The sequence below is a fragment of the Ranitomeya variabilis genome, chromosome 3, assembly GCF_051348905.1.
Source record: "Ranitomeya variabilis isolate aRanVar5 chromosome 3, aRanVar5.hap1, whole genome shotgun sequence".
Lineage (NCBI taxonomy): Eukaryota > Metazoa > Chordata > Amphibia > Anura > Dendrobatidae > Ranitomeya > Ranitomeya variabilis.
In genome coordinates, this window is record NC_135234.1 from 413049122 (window position 1) to 413067061 (window position 17940).

Consider the following 17940-nt stretch of genomic DNA (forward strand, 5'->3'; position numbering starts at 1 on the left):
GTTTCCAGCTAGCCAAGCAATATCATGATAGCAAGCTGGACAAATAAACAAAGATTAGCAAATAAACTCGCAGGGACTTAGCTTCTAATGGAGTAGACAGGTCATCTGAAAGATCCAATAGAGATCTGAACCAGTACTAGGACATTGACAGCTGGCATCAAGTAACGATCTGAGTGGAGTTAAATACAGCAGCCAGCCTAGGATTAAACGAGGTCAGCTGAGGAAAAAACCTCAGAACCAGCAGCTCCACTCACAGCCACCAGAGGGAGTCCATGGACAGAACTCGCCGAAGTACCATTCACGACCACAGGAGGGAGTTCGAGAACAGAATTCACAACAGTACCCCCCCCTTGAGGAGGGGTCACCGAACCCTCACCAGAGCCCCCAGGCCGATCAGGACGAGCCAAATGAAAGGCACGAACCAGATCGGCAGCATGAACATCGGAAGCAACAACCCAGGAATTATCCTCCTGACCATAACCCTTCCACTTGACCAGGTACTGAAGTGTCCGTCTCGAAATACGAGAATCCAAAATCTTCTCCACCACATACTCCAACTCCCCCTCAACCATCACCGGGGCAGGAGGGTCAACGGAGGGAACCATAGGAGCCACATACCTCCGCAACAACGACCTATGGAACAGATTATGGATGGCGAAAGAAGCTGGAAGGTCCAAACGAAATGACACAGGATTAAGGATTTCAGAAATCTTATAAGGACCAATGAAACGAGGCTTAAACTTAGGAGACGAAACCTTCATAGGAACATAACGAGACGACAACCAAACCAAATCCCCAACACGAAGTCGGGGACCAACACAGCGACGGCGGTTAGTGAAACGTTGAGCCTTCTCCTGGGACAATGTCAAATTGTCCACCACGTGAGTCCAAATTTGCTGCAACCTGTCCACCATAGAATCCACACCAGGACAGTCCGAAGACTCAACCTGCCCTGAAGAAAAACGAGGATGGAAACCAGAATTACAGAAAAAAGGCGAAACCAAAGTGGCCGAGCTGGCCCGATTATTAAGGGCGAACTCAGCCAAAGGCAAGAAGGACACCCAATCATCCTGATCAGCAGAAACAAAGCATCTCAGATATGTTTCCAAAGTCTGATTGGTTCGTTCGGTTTGGCCATTTGTCTGAGGATGGAAAGCTGAAGAAAAAGACAAATCAATGCCCATCCTAGCACAAAAGGACCGCCAAAACCTTGAAACAAACTGGGAACCTCTGTCCGACACGATGTTCTCCGGAATGCCATGCAAACGAACCACGTGCTGGAAAAACAATGGAACCAAATCAGAGGAGGAAGGCAATTTAGGCAAAGGTACCAAATGGACCATCTTAGAGAAGCGATCACAAACCACCCAGATGACCGACATCCTTTGAGAGACAGGGAGATCTGAAATAAAATCCATGGAAATATGCGTCCAGGGCCTTTTCGGGACCGGCAAGGGCAAAAGCAACCCACTGGCACGAGAACAGCAGGGCTTAGCCCGAGCACAAGTCCCACAGGACTGCACAAAAGAACGCACATCCCGTGACAAAGAAGGCCACCAAAAGGATCTAGCCACCAAATCTCTGGTACCAAAGATTCCAGGATGACCAGCCAACACCGAACAATGAACCTCAGAGATAACTCTACTAGTCCATCTATCAGGGACAAACAGTTTCTCTGCTGGACAATGATCAGGTCTATCAGCCTGAAACTCCTGCAGCACCCGCCGCAAATCAGGGGAGATGGCAGACAAAATTACCCCCTCTTTGAGAATACCAGCCGGCTCAAGAACTCCCGGAGAATCAGGCACAAAACTCCTTGAAAGAGCATCAGCCTTCACATTCTTAGAACCCGGCAAGTACGAAGCCACAAAATCGAAGCGGGAGAAAAACAGCGACCATCGAGCCTGTCTAGGATTCAAACGCTTGGCAGACTCGAGATAAGTCAGATTCTTGTGATCCGTCAAGACCACCACGCAATGCTTGGCTCCTTCAAGCCAATGTCGCCACTCCTCAAATGCCCACTTCATAGCCAACAACTCTCGATTGCTCACATCATAATTGCGCTCAGCAGGCGAAAACTTTCTAGAAAAGAAAGCACATGGTTTCATCACCGTGCCATCAGAACTTCTTTGAGACAAGACAGCCCCTGCTCCAATCTCAGAAGCATCCACCTCGACCTGAAACGGGAGCGAAACATCTGGCTGACACAACACAGGAGCAGAAGAAAAACGACGCTTCAACTCCTGAAAAGCCTCAACGGCCGCCGAGGACCAATTGACCACATCCGCACCTTTCTTGGTCAAATCAGTCAATGGTTTAACAACACTAGAAAAATTAGCGATGAAGCGACGGTAAAAATTAGCAAAGCCCAGGAATTTCTGAAGGCTCTTCACAGAAGTAGGCTGAGTCCAATCATAAATGGCCTGAACTTTAACAGGGTCCATCTCAATAGTAGAAGGGGAAAAAATGAATCCCAAAAATGAAACCTTCTGAACTCCAAAGAGACATTTAGACCCCTTCACAAACAAAGAATTAGCACGAAGGACCTGGAACACCATTCTGACCTGCTTCACATGAGACTCCCAATCGTCCGAAAAGACCAAAATATCATCCAAATATACAATCATGAATCTATCCAGGTACTTTCGGAAGATGTCATGCATAAAGGACTGAAACACTGATGGAGCATTAGAAAGCCCGAATGGCATCACCAGGTACTCAAAATGGCCCTCGGGCGTATTAAATGCTGTTTTCCATTCATCGCCCTGTTTAATACGCACAAGATTATATGCCCCTCGAAGATCTATCTTGGTGAACCAACTAGCCCCCTTAATCCGAGCAAACAAATCAGACAGTAGCGGCAAAGGATACTGAAATTTGACGGTGATTTTATTGAGAAGGCGGTAATCTATACAAGGTCTCAGAGAACCATCCTTCTTGGCCACAAAAAAGAACCCTGCTCCCAACGGTGACGAGGACGGGCGAATATGCCCTTTCTCCAAGGACTCCTTTATATAACTCTGCATAGCGGCGTGTTCTGGCACAGACAAATTGAACAGTCGGCCCTTTGGAAACTTACTACCAGGAACCAAATTAATGGCACAATCGCAATCCCTATGAGGAGGTAGGGCTAGTGATTTGGGCTCATCAAATACATCCCGGTAATCCGACAAGAACTCAGGGACTTCAGTAGGATGGGAAGACGAAATTGACAACAATGGGACATCACCATGTACCCCTTGACAACCCCAACTGGATACAGACATTGATTTCCAATCCAATACTGGATTATGGACCTGTAAGAACCAACCACCAGCGCTAAGGACCCAACTCCAAGAAACTTGAATGGCAAGAGAATACTTATTTTCACAATGATACTTTATTGTAATGGTAATAACATATTTATTGTGCACATGCTGGAAAATTGTATAAAAACAAAGAGTAAAAAATCACCAATTATATATATATATATATATATATATATATATATATATATATGTATAACAACCACAATAGGTATAAGGTGCACCAGTAAAGGAAGGGTTAATCTCAGGACTCTTTTAACAAATCAAAAAATAAAAATGTAAAACCGTAGTGAATCACAAGTGCTAAAAAGATGAAAAGATAATATGAAGTGTACAAATGACACCAAATTAAGGGTTACATTAAATGACCCATAGTGTAAAAATTTATATGGCCAAAACGCCATACAAAAACACCATACAAAAAAAGTGCAATGTGCTGTAAGTGCCAGAGTAGGCAAACTGCAATTTAGTGCAAAGGACAATGATTTGTAAGGGAGTTCCTGTACCTTAATGGCGACACCGAATCCAAGCAATGCGCACCCCGACACGTGTTTCGGATATAGAATCCTTCGTCAGGGGGTGGCAGATATTGAAATCAAGGGGTTTATATACGTATAACTGACATCAGACGTCAGTGTATTAAGCGGCGCAGACGTTAACAGACCAGACCGGAAGTTCCCGCCCCCGGCATCACGTGGTCGGACGCACAGGAACAGAGTACCTGGCGTTGCCTAGGCCACAGAGACGCCAAGAGCAGGAACAACGGACCGCTGAAAGCGCATGCGCACAACACCGACGTACGGATGTGAGTGAAAAATGGAAGTATCCAGATAAACAAGCCGTATAGGGTGGGACTTACCCAAGAGAAAGCTATAGTGCTGACGTACTATAAATATGGGAAGGGTGTGATGAAAGCTGCAATTAGCCCACATATATGTGACCGTATATTGCAGTAGAAAAAACAGAGTTATATAATGGGTAGATATAGATTAAAGTGGCAAAAGAACAAGAAAAAACGAGGGAATATGCAAATAGGCCAACAATTCTATCCCTGCATCGGGAGGTTCTGGATGAACATACTTGCAAATGAAATAAAAATAAAAATTATACTAATAAATGTAAGGATATTATGGGTCAGATGTTCTGGATGAATATACTTGCAAGTGAAATGAGCATGATAATTGTACTAATAAATGCGGGGATATTATAATTGCAAAAAGGAGGAAAAAGGAAAATAGACATATTACAATGTCAGAAGGGCCAATATACAGTTATTGCCACCCAGTGATCAAAGTGCATATAGAGTGGAAGTACAAATATAATATTATGCACTCAAAAAGACATACCCAGATATTTAATATAATAAACACATGAATTCACATGTATCAGGAAGAACAGGATGAACATAAAGAAAAAATATAAAAAGAAAAGTATATAGAAAAATATAAAGGGCAAAATATAAATATATATATTTTATACAATTTTCCAGCATGTGCACAATAAATATGTTATTACCATTACAATAAAGTATCATTGTGAAAATAAGTATTCTCTTGCCATTCAAGTTTCTTGGAGTTGGGTCCTTAGCGCTGGTGGTTGGTTCTTACTGTCTATATGAGTGGTCTCCACTCACTTTACTTGTTCTCACTGGGGGTTTATCCTATTTATTTTTCAACTATTTATAAACATATATAACTGATATAGGAATTTATTCCCCCTCTGTGTTAACATTTTTTGCCTGGATTATGGACCTGTAGCCATGGCAGACCCAAAACGACCACATCAAGCAGATTATGCAACACCAAAAAGCGAATATCCTCCTGATGTGCAGGAGCCATGCACATGGTCAATTGAGTCCAGTACTGAGGCTTATTCTTGGCCAAAGGCGTAGCATCAATTCCTCTCAATGGAATAGGATACTGCAAGGGCTCCAAGAAAAAACCACAGCGCCTGGCAAACTCCAAGTCCATCAAATTCAGGGCAGCGCCTGAATCCACAAATGCCATAACCGAATAGGACGACAAAGAGCAAATCAGAGTAACGAACAAAAGAAATTTTGGCTGTACCGTACCAATGGTGGCAGACCTAGCGAACCGCTTAGTGCGCTTAGGACAATCAGAGATAGCATGAGTGGAGTCGCCACAGTAAAAACACAGCCCATTCTGACGTCTGTATTCTTGCCGTTCAACTCTGGTCAAGGTCCTATCACATTGCATAGGCTCAGGCCTCTGCTCAGAAGATACCGCCAAATGGTGCACAGTTTTGCGCTCACGTAAGCGTCGATCGATCTGAATGGCCAAGGACATAGACTCATTCAGACCAGCAGGCGTGGGAAATCCCACCATAACATCCTTAAGGGCTTCAGAAAGACCCTTTCTGAAAATTGCCGCCAGCGCACACTCATTCCACTGAGTAAGCACAGACCACTTTCTAAACTTCTGACAATGTACCTCCGCTTCATCCTGACCCTGACACAAAGCCAGCAAGATTTTCTCAGCCTGATCCACTGAATTTGGTTCATCATAAAGCAATCCAAGCGCCAGAAAAAACGCATCGACATTACACAATGCAGGATCTCCTGGCGCAAGGGAAAATGCCCAGTCTTGAGGGTCGCCACGTAGCAAAGAAATAATGATTTTTACCTGCTGAATGGGGTCACCAGAGGAGCGGGGTTTCAAAGCAAAAAACAGTCTACAATTATTTTTGAAATTCAGGAACTTAGATCTATCCCCAGTAAACAAATCAGGAATTGGAATTCTGGGTTCTAACATCGGATTCTGAACTACATAATCTTGAATGCCTTGTACCCTTGCAGTGAGTTGATCCACACAAGAGGACAGACCTTGAATGTCCATATCTACACCTGTGTCCTGAACCACCCAGAGATTTAGGGGAAAAGAAAAACAAAACACGGTGCAGAGGAAAAAAGAAAATGGTCTCAGAACTTCTCTTATCCCTCTATTGAGATGCATTAACACTTTACTGGCCAGCTGTATTGTTATGATGACCTGGTGGTAAGGAGCACCCAAAATGACCTGATGAGCAAACTAGTAATACAGGACAAGCTCTGGGAAGTGGGAGCTCTGCTGACCGCAACAGTAATCCTATCACAACACACTAGAAATAGCCGTGGAGCGTACCTGACTCTGCCTAGACGCCTCTTCACAGCCTAAGAGCTAGCTACCCCTAAAGATAGAAAATTTAGCCTAGCTTGCCTCAGAGAAATTCCCCAAAGAAATAAGCAGCCCCCACATATATTGACTGTGAGTTAAGATGGAAGTCACAAACACAGGGATGAAACAGGTTTCAGCAAAGGAGGCCAGACTTTACTAGACAGACTGAGGATAGAAAAGGTGTCTTTGCGGTCAGCAAAAAAAACTACAAAAAAAGACGCAGAGTGCACAAAAGAGACCCCCACACCGACTCACGGTGTGGAGGTGCCACTCTGCATCCCAGAGCTTCCAGCTAGCCAAGCAATATCATGATAGCAAGCTGGACAAATAAACAAAGATTAGCAAATAAACTCGCAGGGACTTAGCTTCTGATGGAGTAGACAGGTCATCTGAAAGATCCAAGAGAGATCTGAACCAGTACTAGGACATTGACAGCCGGCATCAAGTAACGATCTGAGTGGAGTTAAATACAGCAGCCAGCCTAGGATTAAACGAGGTCAGCTGAGGAAAGAACCTCAGAACCAGCAGCTCCACTCACAGCCACCAGAGGGAGTCCATGGACAGAACTCGCCGAAGTACCATTCACGACCACAGGAGGGAGTTCGAGAACAGAATTCACAACAGGTTACATTGAATCTAGAAAAAGCATTTACGTGTTGCAGTTTGCAAGAACGGGATCTATTGTGACAGTATAGCAAAACTTTAAGAATAGTTTTGGTAAATGTGCTCCTCTTAAAAACTGCATTTCATGTTGGGTGGATCCCGGTCAGACGGCTCTCGCTCAGCCAAACCAGAAATCACACATTGCACTGACGAGGGGCAGTACCCTTCTTCAGGAGCTTAAACCAGGCAACAGACCGAAACACCCTGACTCTTGGAGTGACTGGCAAAGTTGATTGAAACAGGACAAATCCACTGACAGGCTGGTGTTCAGTGATGAGACTACCTTTCACCTCAGTGGGAGGAGCAATCGCCACCTTAGATTTCAGAAAAACCAATTTCTCTTATCGAACACATGAGGGACTCATGTAAATTAATTGTGTTCTATATGATCAGAAGGTACAAAGTCTACGGTCCTTTCTTTTCTTCCAGGGATTCTATCATTGGCCTCTCCTACTTGAATGTGTTAAAGAAATGGCTTATGCCAAATTTGCACCTCCATATTTCCATTTGGATGTTCACCGATGCTTGAATGAAACTACTGGAACATTGGATTGGCCACAACGGAAACTGATTCACTAAGGTTCAGCTAGCTTCCACGATTAACAGATCTAACACCCTGTGACTTCTTTGCGTGGGTTTTCTTCAAGGACTCAGTGTATCTGAAACCTTCTAACTACAGAATCTGAACAACCTCTGACAAAGCATCACTGAAAAAGTGAAGTTCATATCTGAGGATATTCTGGCACGTGTTTCATCAGTACTGTGATTCCTGTATAATCTGCACTGTGATTATGACTAGTAACAACAACTCCCAGTATCTCTTTACTATTGTTAAGAATCTACTGTGAGTTCCAGGTTGACAGGATACAATTGTATATGTGGCTATCAAGAAACTGCAATTGATCACTGTATGAAGCTTGGTGATGTATTCCTGTACTGACGGTGGTTCTTGTGATGTATTCATTTACTGCTGATGGATCTGGTGATGTATTTATGTACTGATGGTGGTTTTGGTACTGTATTATTGTAAATGTGTTGATTCTGGCTCTGCATTCATGTACTAATGGTGGTTCTGGTGCTGCATTCATGTACTGATTATATTTCTGGCCCTGCATTCATGTAGCGGTAGTAGTTTTGGCACTGCATTCATGTACTGACGGTGGTTCTGGTGCTGCATTCATGTACTGATGGTGGTTCTGGCACTGCATTTATGTACTGACGGTGGTTCTGGCACTGCATTCATGTACTAATGGTGATTCTGGTGCTGCATTCATGTACTGATGGTGGTTTTGGTACTGTATTATTGTAAATGTGTTGATTATGGCTCTGCATTCATGTACTAATGGTGGTTCTGGTGCTGCATTCATGTACTGATTATATTTCTGGCACTGCATTGATGTAGTGTTAGTAGTTTTGGCACTGCATTCATGTACTGACGATGGTTCTGGCACTGCATTCATGTACTGATGGTGGTTCTCGCACTGCATTTATGTACTGACAGTGGTTCTGGCACTGCATTCATGTACTAATGGTGATTCTGGTGCTGCATTCATGTACTGATGGTGATTCTGATCTTATAGCAATCCATAACGTGCTTAATGTTAAAACTAAAAAACCTCAAAGCTATGTTTTGAGATTATGAGGGGGATCTGGATGAGTTTCTGCTCCAATAACTCAGTGTATGTTTGGGTGTTTTCACCCTGAATATTTGGAGCAGAAACTCTCCAAATCCTTCTCAAATGCTCAGCACTTGGTTGTGAAGATGTAATAATCTACTGAAGGTGGTTTTGATGAAATATTCATGTAAGTACCCCATTACATTTTTTTGCGGCCCTTCAGTGTTAAGTGTGTCAATTTGGCTCTTGTCCCGAAAAATATTTTAGGTTATAGTGAGGACAAATGGGAGACTTATCGTTGAATACTTTCGGGAATTTGCATTAGCAGCCGTAATGATAACTATTACACTACTACAGGGTAAACAAATGATTACATGATAAAATTTGAAATATTAGGCTTTTATATTCTTCAGTGAATATCTGTCACCATCCAGGGGCTTAAAGATTAAAGGTTTGCTTACTCATTGGGATGTGCAGCATTAACTGACTGACATTTTGCCAGTCATTGTTGTTTAATAGAGTTTTGATACAGGCTGACTGGACTGTAATAGATCATTCAGTTCTTAGAGGGTACCATCAAAAATAATTTCACCTGACAAACGAGCATTTTGTACTTTCTTCAGGTGGTCAGCAGCCTGTTTAGACATAAATAGAAGTCATTAAGTGTCATTTTGATTAGTAATACATGTGAAGATTTGAAACTTAGTAATGTATCTTACTAGAAAAAAATGTATTTCTTCTTCTGGATTGAATTTTCATTTGCTTTTTACATTACTGAGATAGAAGATGACAGCTGCTCATAAAGGTCTATGGAGAAGAGAAGAGCTAGAGGCAAATACACTTTCTGCTGCAAGTTCTTCTGAAATGACAGTTACACCTTAAGCTGCGCACTAAATGCCTCTCAGATTTAGCAAATGAAATTAACCTGTCCAAAGGTACACTCCAAGCTCAACATATCCTTAAAGGGTTATAACCATCTCCAAGATCCTATCCCAATATGTATTGGTGTAATAATAGTAATATTAGCAAATACCTCCAATTGTTATTATTATTATTATTTATTATTACAGTGCCATTTATTCCATGGCGCTTTACATGTGAGGGGTATACATAATAAAAACAAGTACAATAATCTTGAACAATACAAGTCACAACTGGTACAGGAGGAGAGAGGACCCTGCCCGAGAGAGAAATGTAGTACACTTGTAGGTCTACTGATTCGCTATGTCACTTACACCTTGTAGACCATTGCAGTAGCTTAGGTATCTATCATTCCGAACACTCATATAGTGACAGTTAGTTAACTGTTAGTGGTCTTAAACCATGGATATCTGCGCTAATGCAATGCCCTACATGGGGTAAGCAAAATAGCAAATCACAAGAACTATACTACATTTCTAATTGGAGGCATTTGCTAATATTATTATTACATCTACTGCACATTGGGATAGGATCTTGAAGATCGGAATACTCGTTTAAGGCCAGTTTGAGCCAAGTCTAATACTGGGAGGTTTTGCCTTACTGGAATCAAACTGACAGCTTCATATGGATTCCATCAGCTGTCAGTTAGACTCATTATTCCCTCTGTCAGGTCATTATTTGACACCATAAAACAGGCACAAAAATGACATCCTAAGTCCAGAAGTTTATCCCCTTGGATTCCGCATTTAATAACAGGCACAGCATCTATGTTGCTTTTTAAGTAAAAAAGTATAAACAATTAAAAAAAACACATTTGATAATGCCGCTTGCGTAACAATCCAAACAAATGCAAGCAAGACATAAAATAAAAAGTGATTAAAAAGTTGTACTTACCTAACCATCAGCGAAAGCAATCACCTCGTCAACATACCCATAAATTAAAAAATTAAATATTTGTGGCTCTAAGAAAATGATAACATTAAACATTTTAATATTTTTTTAAGATATTTTTTATTTAAAAGTAGCAGAAGTAATGGCAACTATATAAATTTAGTATTACTGTAATACTGACCCAGAAAAGAAAGTTAACATTTCATTTACCATACATACAACACGATAAATATTCTAAAAACAATTCTCCACTTAGATTTTTTTATTTCTCTTTTTTTTTGCGTTCATTCTCTAAGATTCTCTAAGATCTAAGAAAAAAAATAAAGCAAATATTCTTGTTGTCAACACTTTTGCCATCCCCCATCCTTATCACTCCTGTCCTCATTGTCACCGCTCACAGTAACATATCATCAAGGAGTTCATGAAAATAAATTGCTCTCGCAGTTGTCACAGATTAATATATTCATATACAATCTCTGCTTACAGCCGTGCTCAGACATTTTTACTAGCTGTGAGCACTGCTTTCAAAAGTTGGCAACAGTTTCTTTCTTCGGCCAAATACGTCACTTCAAAGGCTCCTTCAAAGATGCCAACCATTTCCGAAAAACTTTGGAAGGTTGTAGTTGTAACACTCTGCAGAGCTGACATTTCAGAAGTGCAGAGATAGCTTGGAAAGGTTAACACTTTAGAATAATGTTGCTTGTAGCAATGACAATGTGATCATTTGGTAATGTACATAGAAGAGCCTGGTAGAGTAGAAACCAATTTATACGTTAGACTGATCTCCTGTCTAAGCAAGAGTCTTTTTTTCTGCAGTTTCTATGTGAGCACTGCAGGCAAAAATACTGTTTTGAGAGGTCTTTGTAATGAGGGGATGAGGTGAAGAGGTCACAGGGACAGGGTAGCTAGAGTCTGACCATTAATGATGGCTGGTTTAATGTCTAAGTGTAAGATGTAGGAATTCAAGCAGCAAATTGCTGGTCACAGGGGAGATGAGATAAATCCGCTCACTATGTGCCACTGAAGATGATTGATTTTTAACGGCTCCTGATTAAATGCTTTAAATGCTGAAAAATGTCTGCCCTCTGCTGTATAATAATTTTCATTATTAATGCCGCTCGTTAAAGGATAAGCCGAATAGAAAGGAGGGCTGGACTGGGAGTGGAGAAATTAGACTTTTGAAAAATTGAGCAAAGGTGGTGAATAGAGAGTTCGACAAAAAGAATGGAATGAAATGAAGATGTATTAATTTCTGTTCCTTTCAGGTTGGCAGCTAAAATGTGTTAGATGTGATACATGTTATCTGTGTCTGGTGAATTCAGGAAAAGTATCTTTCCCCGTAAAATAGAAGGGAAACAAAATAAAATAAAAGCAAAATAATAAAGAGAATCGTTTTTTTTTATATTTTTTCTTTTGTATGATTATCATTTTGTCCTACTATGTCTCAGCTAACATTAAGGTTCATATTTCAACAGCGTTTGGGAGCCAGAACCAGAAGTGGCTCCAAACCACTGAAAAAACTGATGGTAAAAACTGACACGCTGCCCCAACACTGATGAGACTCAGATCCAAAACACTGATGACACTCAGACCATTTTGTTGTGTATATGAATAGACACGGATGTCTGATTGAGGATTTAGGGCTCATTCAGATGTCTGTGCAAATTGTTATGAGCACGGACCGCTAATGCATGGACTAGCCGCGCATCTGTCAACCAGAGTATGACAGCTTCATGTATTCTATAAGGCTGTCGCGCTCTGGTCAGGAGACCCACAGCCAGTCTGTGTATTGCAGTTGGGGATCCATGGATGTCTGTATGATCCCTTGGTCTGATGATGGTCTAATGTGGGTACTTCTAACTCCTTTCTCTCTCTTTTTCGGAACTGCTCTTAGCTGAATTATAACCCCGGACCACATCAAAGTTGAAAATGCAGAGAAACAAGGACTCTATAAAAGTTAAACATGGCAAAATTTTGAATGAAGCTGAATTGCAAAAATCCTCCAAATAAATGCATTTAATAGGGTTGTACAACCCCGTTCAGATTGAGAAAGGGTTTTTCTAGTAGTAGACAACTCCTGCAGATAAAAAAAAGTCCTGAGAAGTGGCAACCCCTTTAAGTCAAATATATTTGTGTTAAAACTAGCATATAACTGTTAAAATAAAGCTGCCTAAATAAAAGTTCTTTATTTTCCCTTAGGACGCATAGAAGACTGAGCAGCTCAGGTTCACCTCCTCCAAAAAAAAGAAAGAAGAAGAAATCTGGACATAAAAGAAGCCGGTGAGTCGATTTGCTATCCATCTCCCAGTGCTTGCTATGTGTCTGTACTTAATCAGACTAACCTGCTGGGCCAGAGCCACCAGGAGAAGCTAATGATAAATTGGCAACATTTAGAAGCTATTACAGCTCCTCTGCAATGCAGTAGCCGGATTCTTTCTAATTAGTTTTCTAGATGAATGGAAAGATGCTATCTGTAGACATGAATAAATAGTGCATAGGGATGTCAGTCAATAAATAGTATTAAGCATTCATTCTGCCATGAAATTTAAAGTAATAGGTGAAGATCAGTGCTTGTTCAGTTTTGACCCAGTAGAAGACTGCACAGGTTTATTTCAGAATATTAAGAAGCCTCTGAGAGTGTAAATGTAATGTCAACATTTCTGAAATTGGTGATGTTGGGTCACTGCTTTTTCACAGCTCAGATATTTAAAATCTGAGTCTGGACCTTGATGTCCTGACAGGCCTCGGGTCGCCTGATTAGAACTCAGCTGTCTCATATATACCTATGAGGCACCTGAGTTCAGGTCTGGAGACGTGCGGTCAGTCTTCACACTGCGGTCCCTACTTGGATCTTAAAAGTCGGCTTTGTGGAAAACGCCTTATAGTGATCAATATATAGGCTGAAACCTATTGAATGCACTATACGCTAACTGCTATTAATTTAAGGTGGGGTGATCTGTTTTCTGCCCAGTCTGATATGAGGCATGGAGAGATGTTGCTACTTACTGGATGGAACATTTGTCAAGGAATGTGGGCTACTCTGAATGAGAGGTCACATGTGAGTCACCCGCCTGGGCAGTGGGGTGCTCGGTACCGGGTCCAGTCGCACTTAAAGGGGATATCACGATGGCTGCGACCCAATCCATGGCCCTGGGTGCTTAAGCTGATGGGAAAGGTCTGGGTCCTGAGCTCCCCCTTCTGGCCTGGATTCAGAATGTGCTGAATGTGGGTGCGTTACCTGGTAAAGAGAATCCTTCTTGCCTCCAAGCATGATATTATCCTCCCCCGAAAGGAAGGCAACATCACTGTAACAACCGGTTACCTGGGGTGTTACACTTCCCCCTTTAACTCCAGTACTCCCAAACTGGGAAAAGAAAAAAAACATACAGTACAGGTTAAAGACATAATTTTTTTGCACATGCATGTCAACAGGTTAACTGGTAAAACTTAAGCTTCCCTTTATGGGAGGTACGGTTTCTTCAATGTTACATAACAAACAATTATTTATTATAAGTGCACACAGGTAAAAGAAAGTGCAACATTTAAATAACTAGGCGCATTGACCAGTCCTGGTCTCCTCTACGCCATACAGTTCTGCTTCTGGCCTGTAAAGCAAAACAATGTAAACACTGTTCTACTCACGCTGCAGGGTTGTGGTTAAACCAATGAGGGTGCCAACTATTTACAACGTAACGTAAGCATTGTCCATCACTCTACTGTGTCTTTAAACTGTAAGGAAAAACATCAACAAAACATAATCAAAACATTTTCAACATGGTCAAGCAGGCAAAATGTCTCTCTACTTGTTATTCCAGGGCAGGTCCTTGTGTGTACAGCTTCCTGACTGGGGAAGTTCCTTGGTGTAGGTGCCAACGGGTGACTCCATAGAAAATTGTTCATTATCCAGGGTCTGTGTAGCCTGGGTTTGCTTTCCACTTTTAGTGGCTACACGGGTACTAGTATGCTGTCCTAGGCACCTTTTAACATGAAGAGCATAGTAACCCCTTTTTCCATTGTGCCGAGTAAAAGTCACTTTGTCCCTTGGGTACAGGTCACGGTCAGGGTGTCCTCTTATGAGATTTGACTCAACGTCTCTGCGGTTTATAAACAGTTCAGTATGTCCTCCATGCTCTTTTATGAAACCCCATCCTCTGTCCAGGTTGAAGGTTACAACAGTTCCTGTTTTTATAGCTCCTTTATTGGTGAGTCTAGCCATATGGGAATGAGCTTTAGCTAGCAGGTTACGCTGTTCCATTTGCTCCCATTTAGCTCTACGCTGTTTGTCTTCTGCTGACAGTTTTAGTATTTTTTGTTGTTTGCAATACTCCTACTTGTCTATTAATTATACGCCGTTAGCTGTGGCTTGAGCCTCTGTTGGGAATCCTATAAGATCTGTCTAAGGGTGCCTCCAATATGTAGTTTCTTTTGGCCTGCATGCCTTCAAGGGCGAGGGTTCAGGTTCTATTGGGTCAGCTAATGCACCTCCCAGGTCTGTAATGCGGTCCCAGGTTACTGCAGTGGTAACTACCTGACCAGGCGTTAATGTTGGTGGGGGTTCTATGAGTTCCTCCAGGGTTTCTTCAGCCACTGGGGCAGTTTGCGTATCTGTCTCACCGGTGTCCTTTTCCACCTCAGCTGGGGTCAGGTGCGCTGATTGCAGGGCCTGGTGCTGTGGTGTTGTTATCTTTTGCAGCGTCTCGCTTTCCAGCTCCGCTGAGGTCAAAGGTGCAGGTTCCGGGTTCTCAGTCGGCGCCATCTCCTGCAGCAGCGTTGCTCTCTCTGGCTCCCCTGGGGCTGTGAGCACTGTGGTCATCATCCTCCAGATCAGGGACTCTTTCCCAGCGGCCACCGCTGTCATTTGGGTCCGCAGGAGTCGTCGAGCCAGCTCCTCCATCTCTGCGCCGAGGAGCTCTGGATCCAGGGTAAGCTTCAGGTCCGGGGTTTCTGGTTGCTGCTGACCAGGGACATCTCCTCTGGTTTTGGCAGGTCCCGGCGGCTCTCCTCTGCTGACCGCCATTGCAGTTACCGGGTAGCGTGCAGCCATGCTGCGGCCACGTTTTCCCGCGTCTTCCTCTTTCTTCTTCCCACTTCTTAGGCGGTCTCTGCTCTTTCCTGCAGGCCATCTCCGGGGGTGGATCCGTCCTCGTGACGGACATGTTTTTATCGCATTAAAGTCACTGTAGGGGGTGGAATGAGCTTTTGCGCCGGTTCTTGAACTCCACCCATGGCAACACATCTTTTCCTGTTCTTTATCCGCCTCGTGGTGCAATAATGGCAGCCATAAAACAATTTCACACAGTATAACACAGTCCATTACAGTTCATGGCGCACAGGACCCATTTCAATGGGTCGGTCCATCCTGTTCGTGATGCCAAAGTTGAGTCGCCCACCTGGTCAGTGGGGTACTCGTGCCGTCGCACTTAAAGGGGATGTCACGGTGTCTGCAACCCGGTCCATGGCCCTGGGCACTCAAACTGATGGGAAAGGTCTTTTAAGGGGTTTTAACAAGTTTGTGAAAGTTTGTGACGCCACCTGTGGTTTTCGGTCAGTAGGGACCGACGCTGCTTAAAGGGGTCATCTGGGATGATGTTGTTGCAGCAAGATGGTGACGCTTCCCACAGGTGAAGCGGGGTCTCCAGGGTGAGTGGGCAAGTAGCAGTCCACAGTCCAGGGTACCAGGAAAAGGTGATGATAAGGTCCGGCTGGCTTGGAGGCAAAAGTAGATCCCTCTCCCAGGTGAAGTCTGTAAGCTTTCCTACATGCGCTAGTGTGCTAGGTCATTGCTTCCTGTGGCTTCCGTACAAAGTTCTCTCTCTCCTGTCCTGGGACAATTACCTGTATGGTGGGCAGCTTGAGCCGTTTTATAGGGTCTCTTTCATGATCCGAGCTCCTCAAGTGCTACTTCACCTTCAGGCGTGGTGTGGGCAAATAACATACAGTCCTATGCCCTCCAATTCTGCCGTGCTACCCGGAGTACAACACAGCCTCTGGCTCCCAGTGCCGGGCTTCTGCGCTCTGGCTCTGAGGGTGCCCAGTCACAGTTCCCCTCTGAGCCCCTTTTCCTCTCCACTGTGCTCCTTTCCTCAGTAGCTCCACCACTTTCAACCCATCGGGTTCTTCCTCTCTCCTGGAGCTGAAGCTCAATCCTGGCTGCCAGCTCCACTGTCTGCTCTCTGATCCAGACTTCCTTCTCTCTCCTCTCCCTCCAACAGACTGCCTGTCTTTGGTCTCTCGTTACCTGACTCGTTACCTGGTAAAGATAATCCTTCTTGCCTCCAAGCATGATATTACCCTCCCCGAAAGGAAGGCAACATCACTGTAACAACCAGTTACCTGGGGTGTTACATATTCATGATGTCTGTGCCAACTGTGTGTTGAATAGGCCCTCTGGCTTGCATAAGTCTCTCCTCATGCCCAATGTCAAGTGCAAGAGGGTAGCACTGCAAAATCACTTTAAGTGCTTTTATGGACATCATGGCAGCTCAGTGGTTAGCACTGCAGTCTTGCAGCACTGGGGTCATGAGTTGAAATCTCACCAAGTGCGACATCTATAAGGAGTTAATATTTTCTCCCCGTGTTTGCATGGATTTCCTCTGGGTTCTCTGGTTTCCTCCAACATGTGAAAGACATACTGATAGTGAATCTAGATTGTGAGCCCCATTGGGGACAACGATGACAATGTCTGTGAAGTGCTGCAGAATATGATGGCGCAATATAAGTAAACATAATAAATACTTTACCTAATCTTTTATCAGATTGTCTAAAAAAGGAGAATAGGGGTTGCATAACTGTTTTTCCATGAAACAGTTATACTCTTGTCATTTAGTTGCATCAAGTTTTCCCGCTGACCTTCTTTGACTTGAATTAGGAATGAGCTGCGAGACCAAACACAGATATTTGATGAGAGTGGTACTGTTTCTCTAAAAGAAAACGTAGACCCTTTTTTTTTTCTAATCCCGGATAGCCCTTCCATGGGTGCACATGCATACAGCAACTAATATAGATAGAGCTTCTGTCACTATGGTGGACCTGACCTGTTCTGTATTAAATAAAAAATTACAGTTCTAGACCACTTCCAAGCATCAATATTTTGGTCAGTTTTTGTATCAGTATTAGGCCACAATCACACTATCATGATCAGCATTTGTAAGCCAAAATCTGGAGTGGAACAATCAGAGGAAAAGTATATTAGAAACACGTCACCACTTCTGTATTTATCACCCGCTCCGGGTTTTGGCTTACAAACCGAGGTAAAATACTAAACATGTGAACATGGCCTTAGTTGAGCAAAAATATCCCACAATGTCATGATGGGGTCTAGTAAACAACAGAGATGCACTGGATGCAATCTGCAGTAGTGTGGACTGTCCT

At 43.1% G+C, this 17940-nt stretch overlaps 1 protein-coding gene across 4 annotated transcripts in view; it reads left to right on the forward strand.

The window, feature by feature from the left end:
* Window positions 1–17940, forward strand: part of SRRM3 (serine/arginine repetitive matrix 3) — a 678443-nt gene that overhangs the window by 508966 nt on the left and 151537 nt on the right. For all 4 annotated transcript variants that reach the window (XM_077296283.1, XM_077296282.1, XM_077296284.1 and 1 more), the window contains exon 7: window positions 12769–12849. In XM_077296283.1, coding sequence (XP_077152398.1) covers window positions 12769–12849 — 81 coding nt within the window. The remainder of the gene's footprint in view (window positions 1–12768; window positions 12850–17940) is intronic.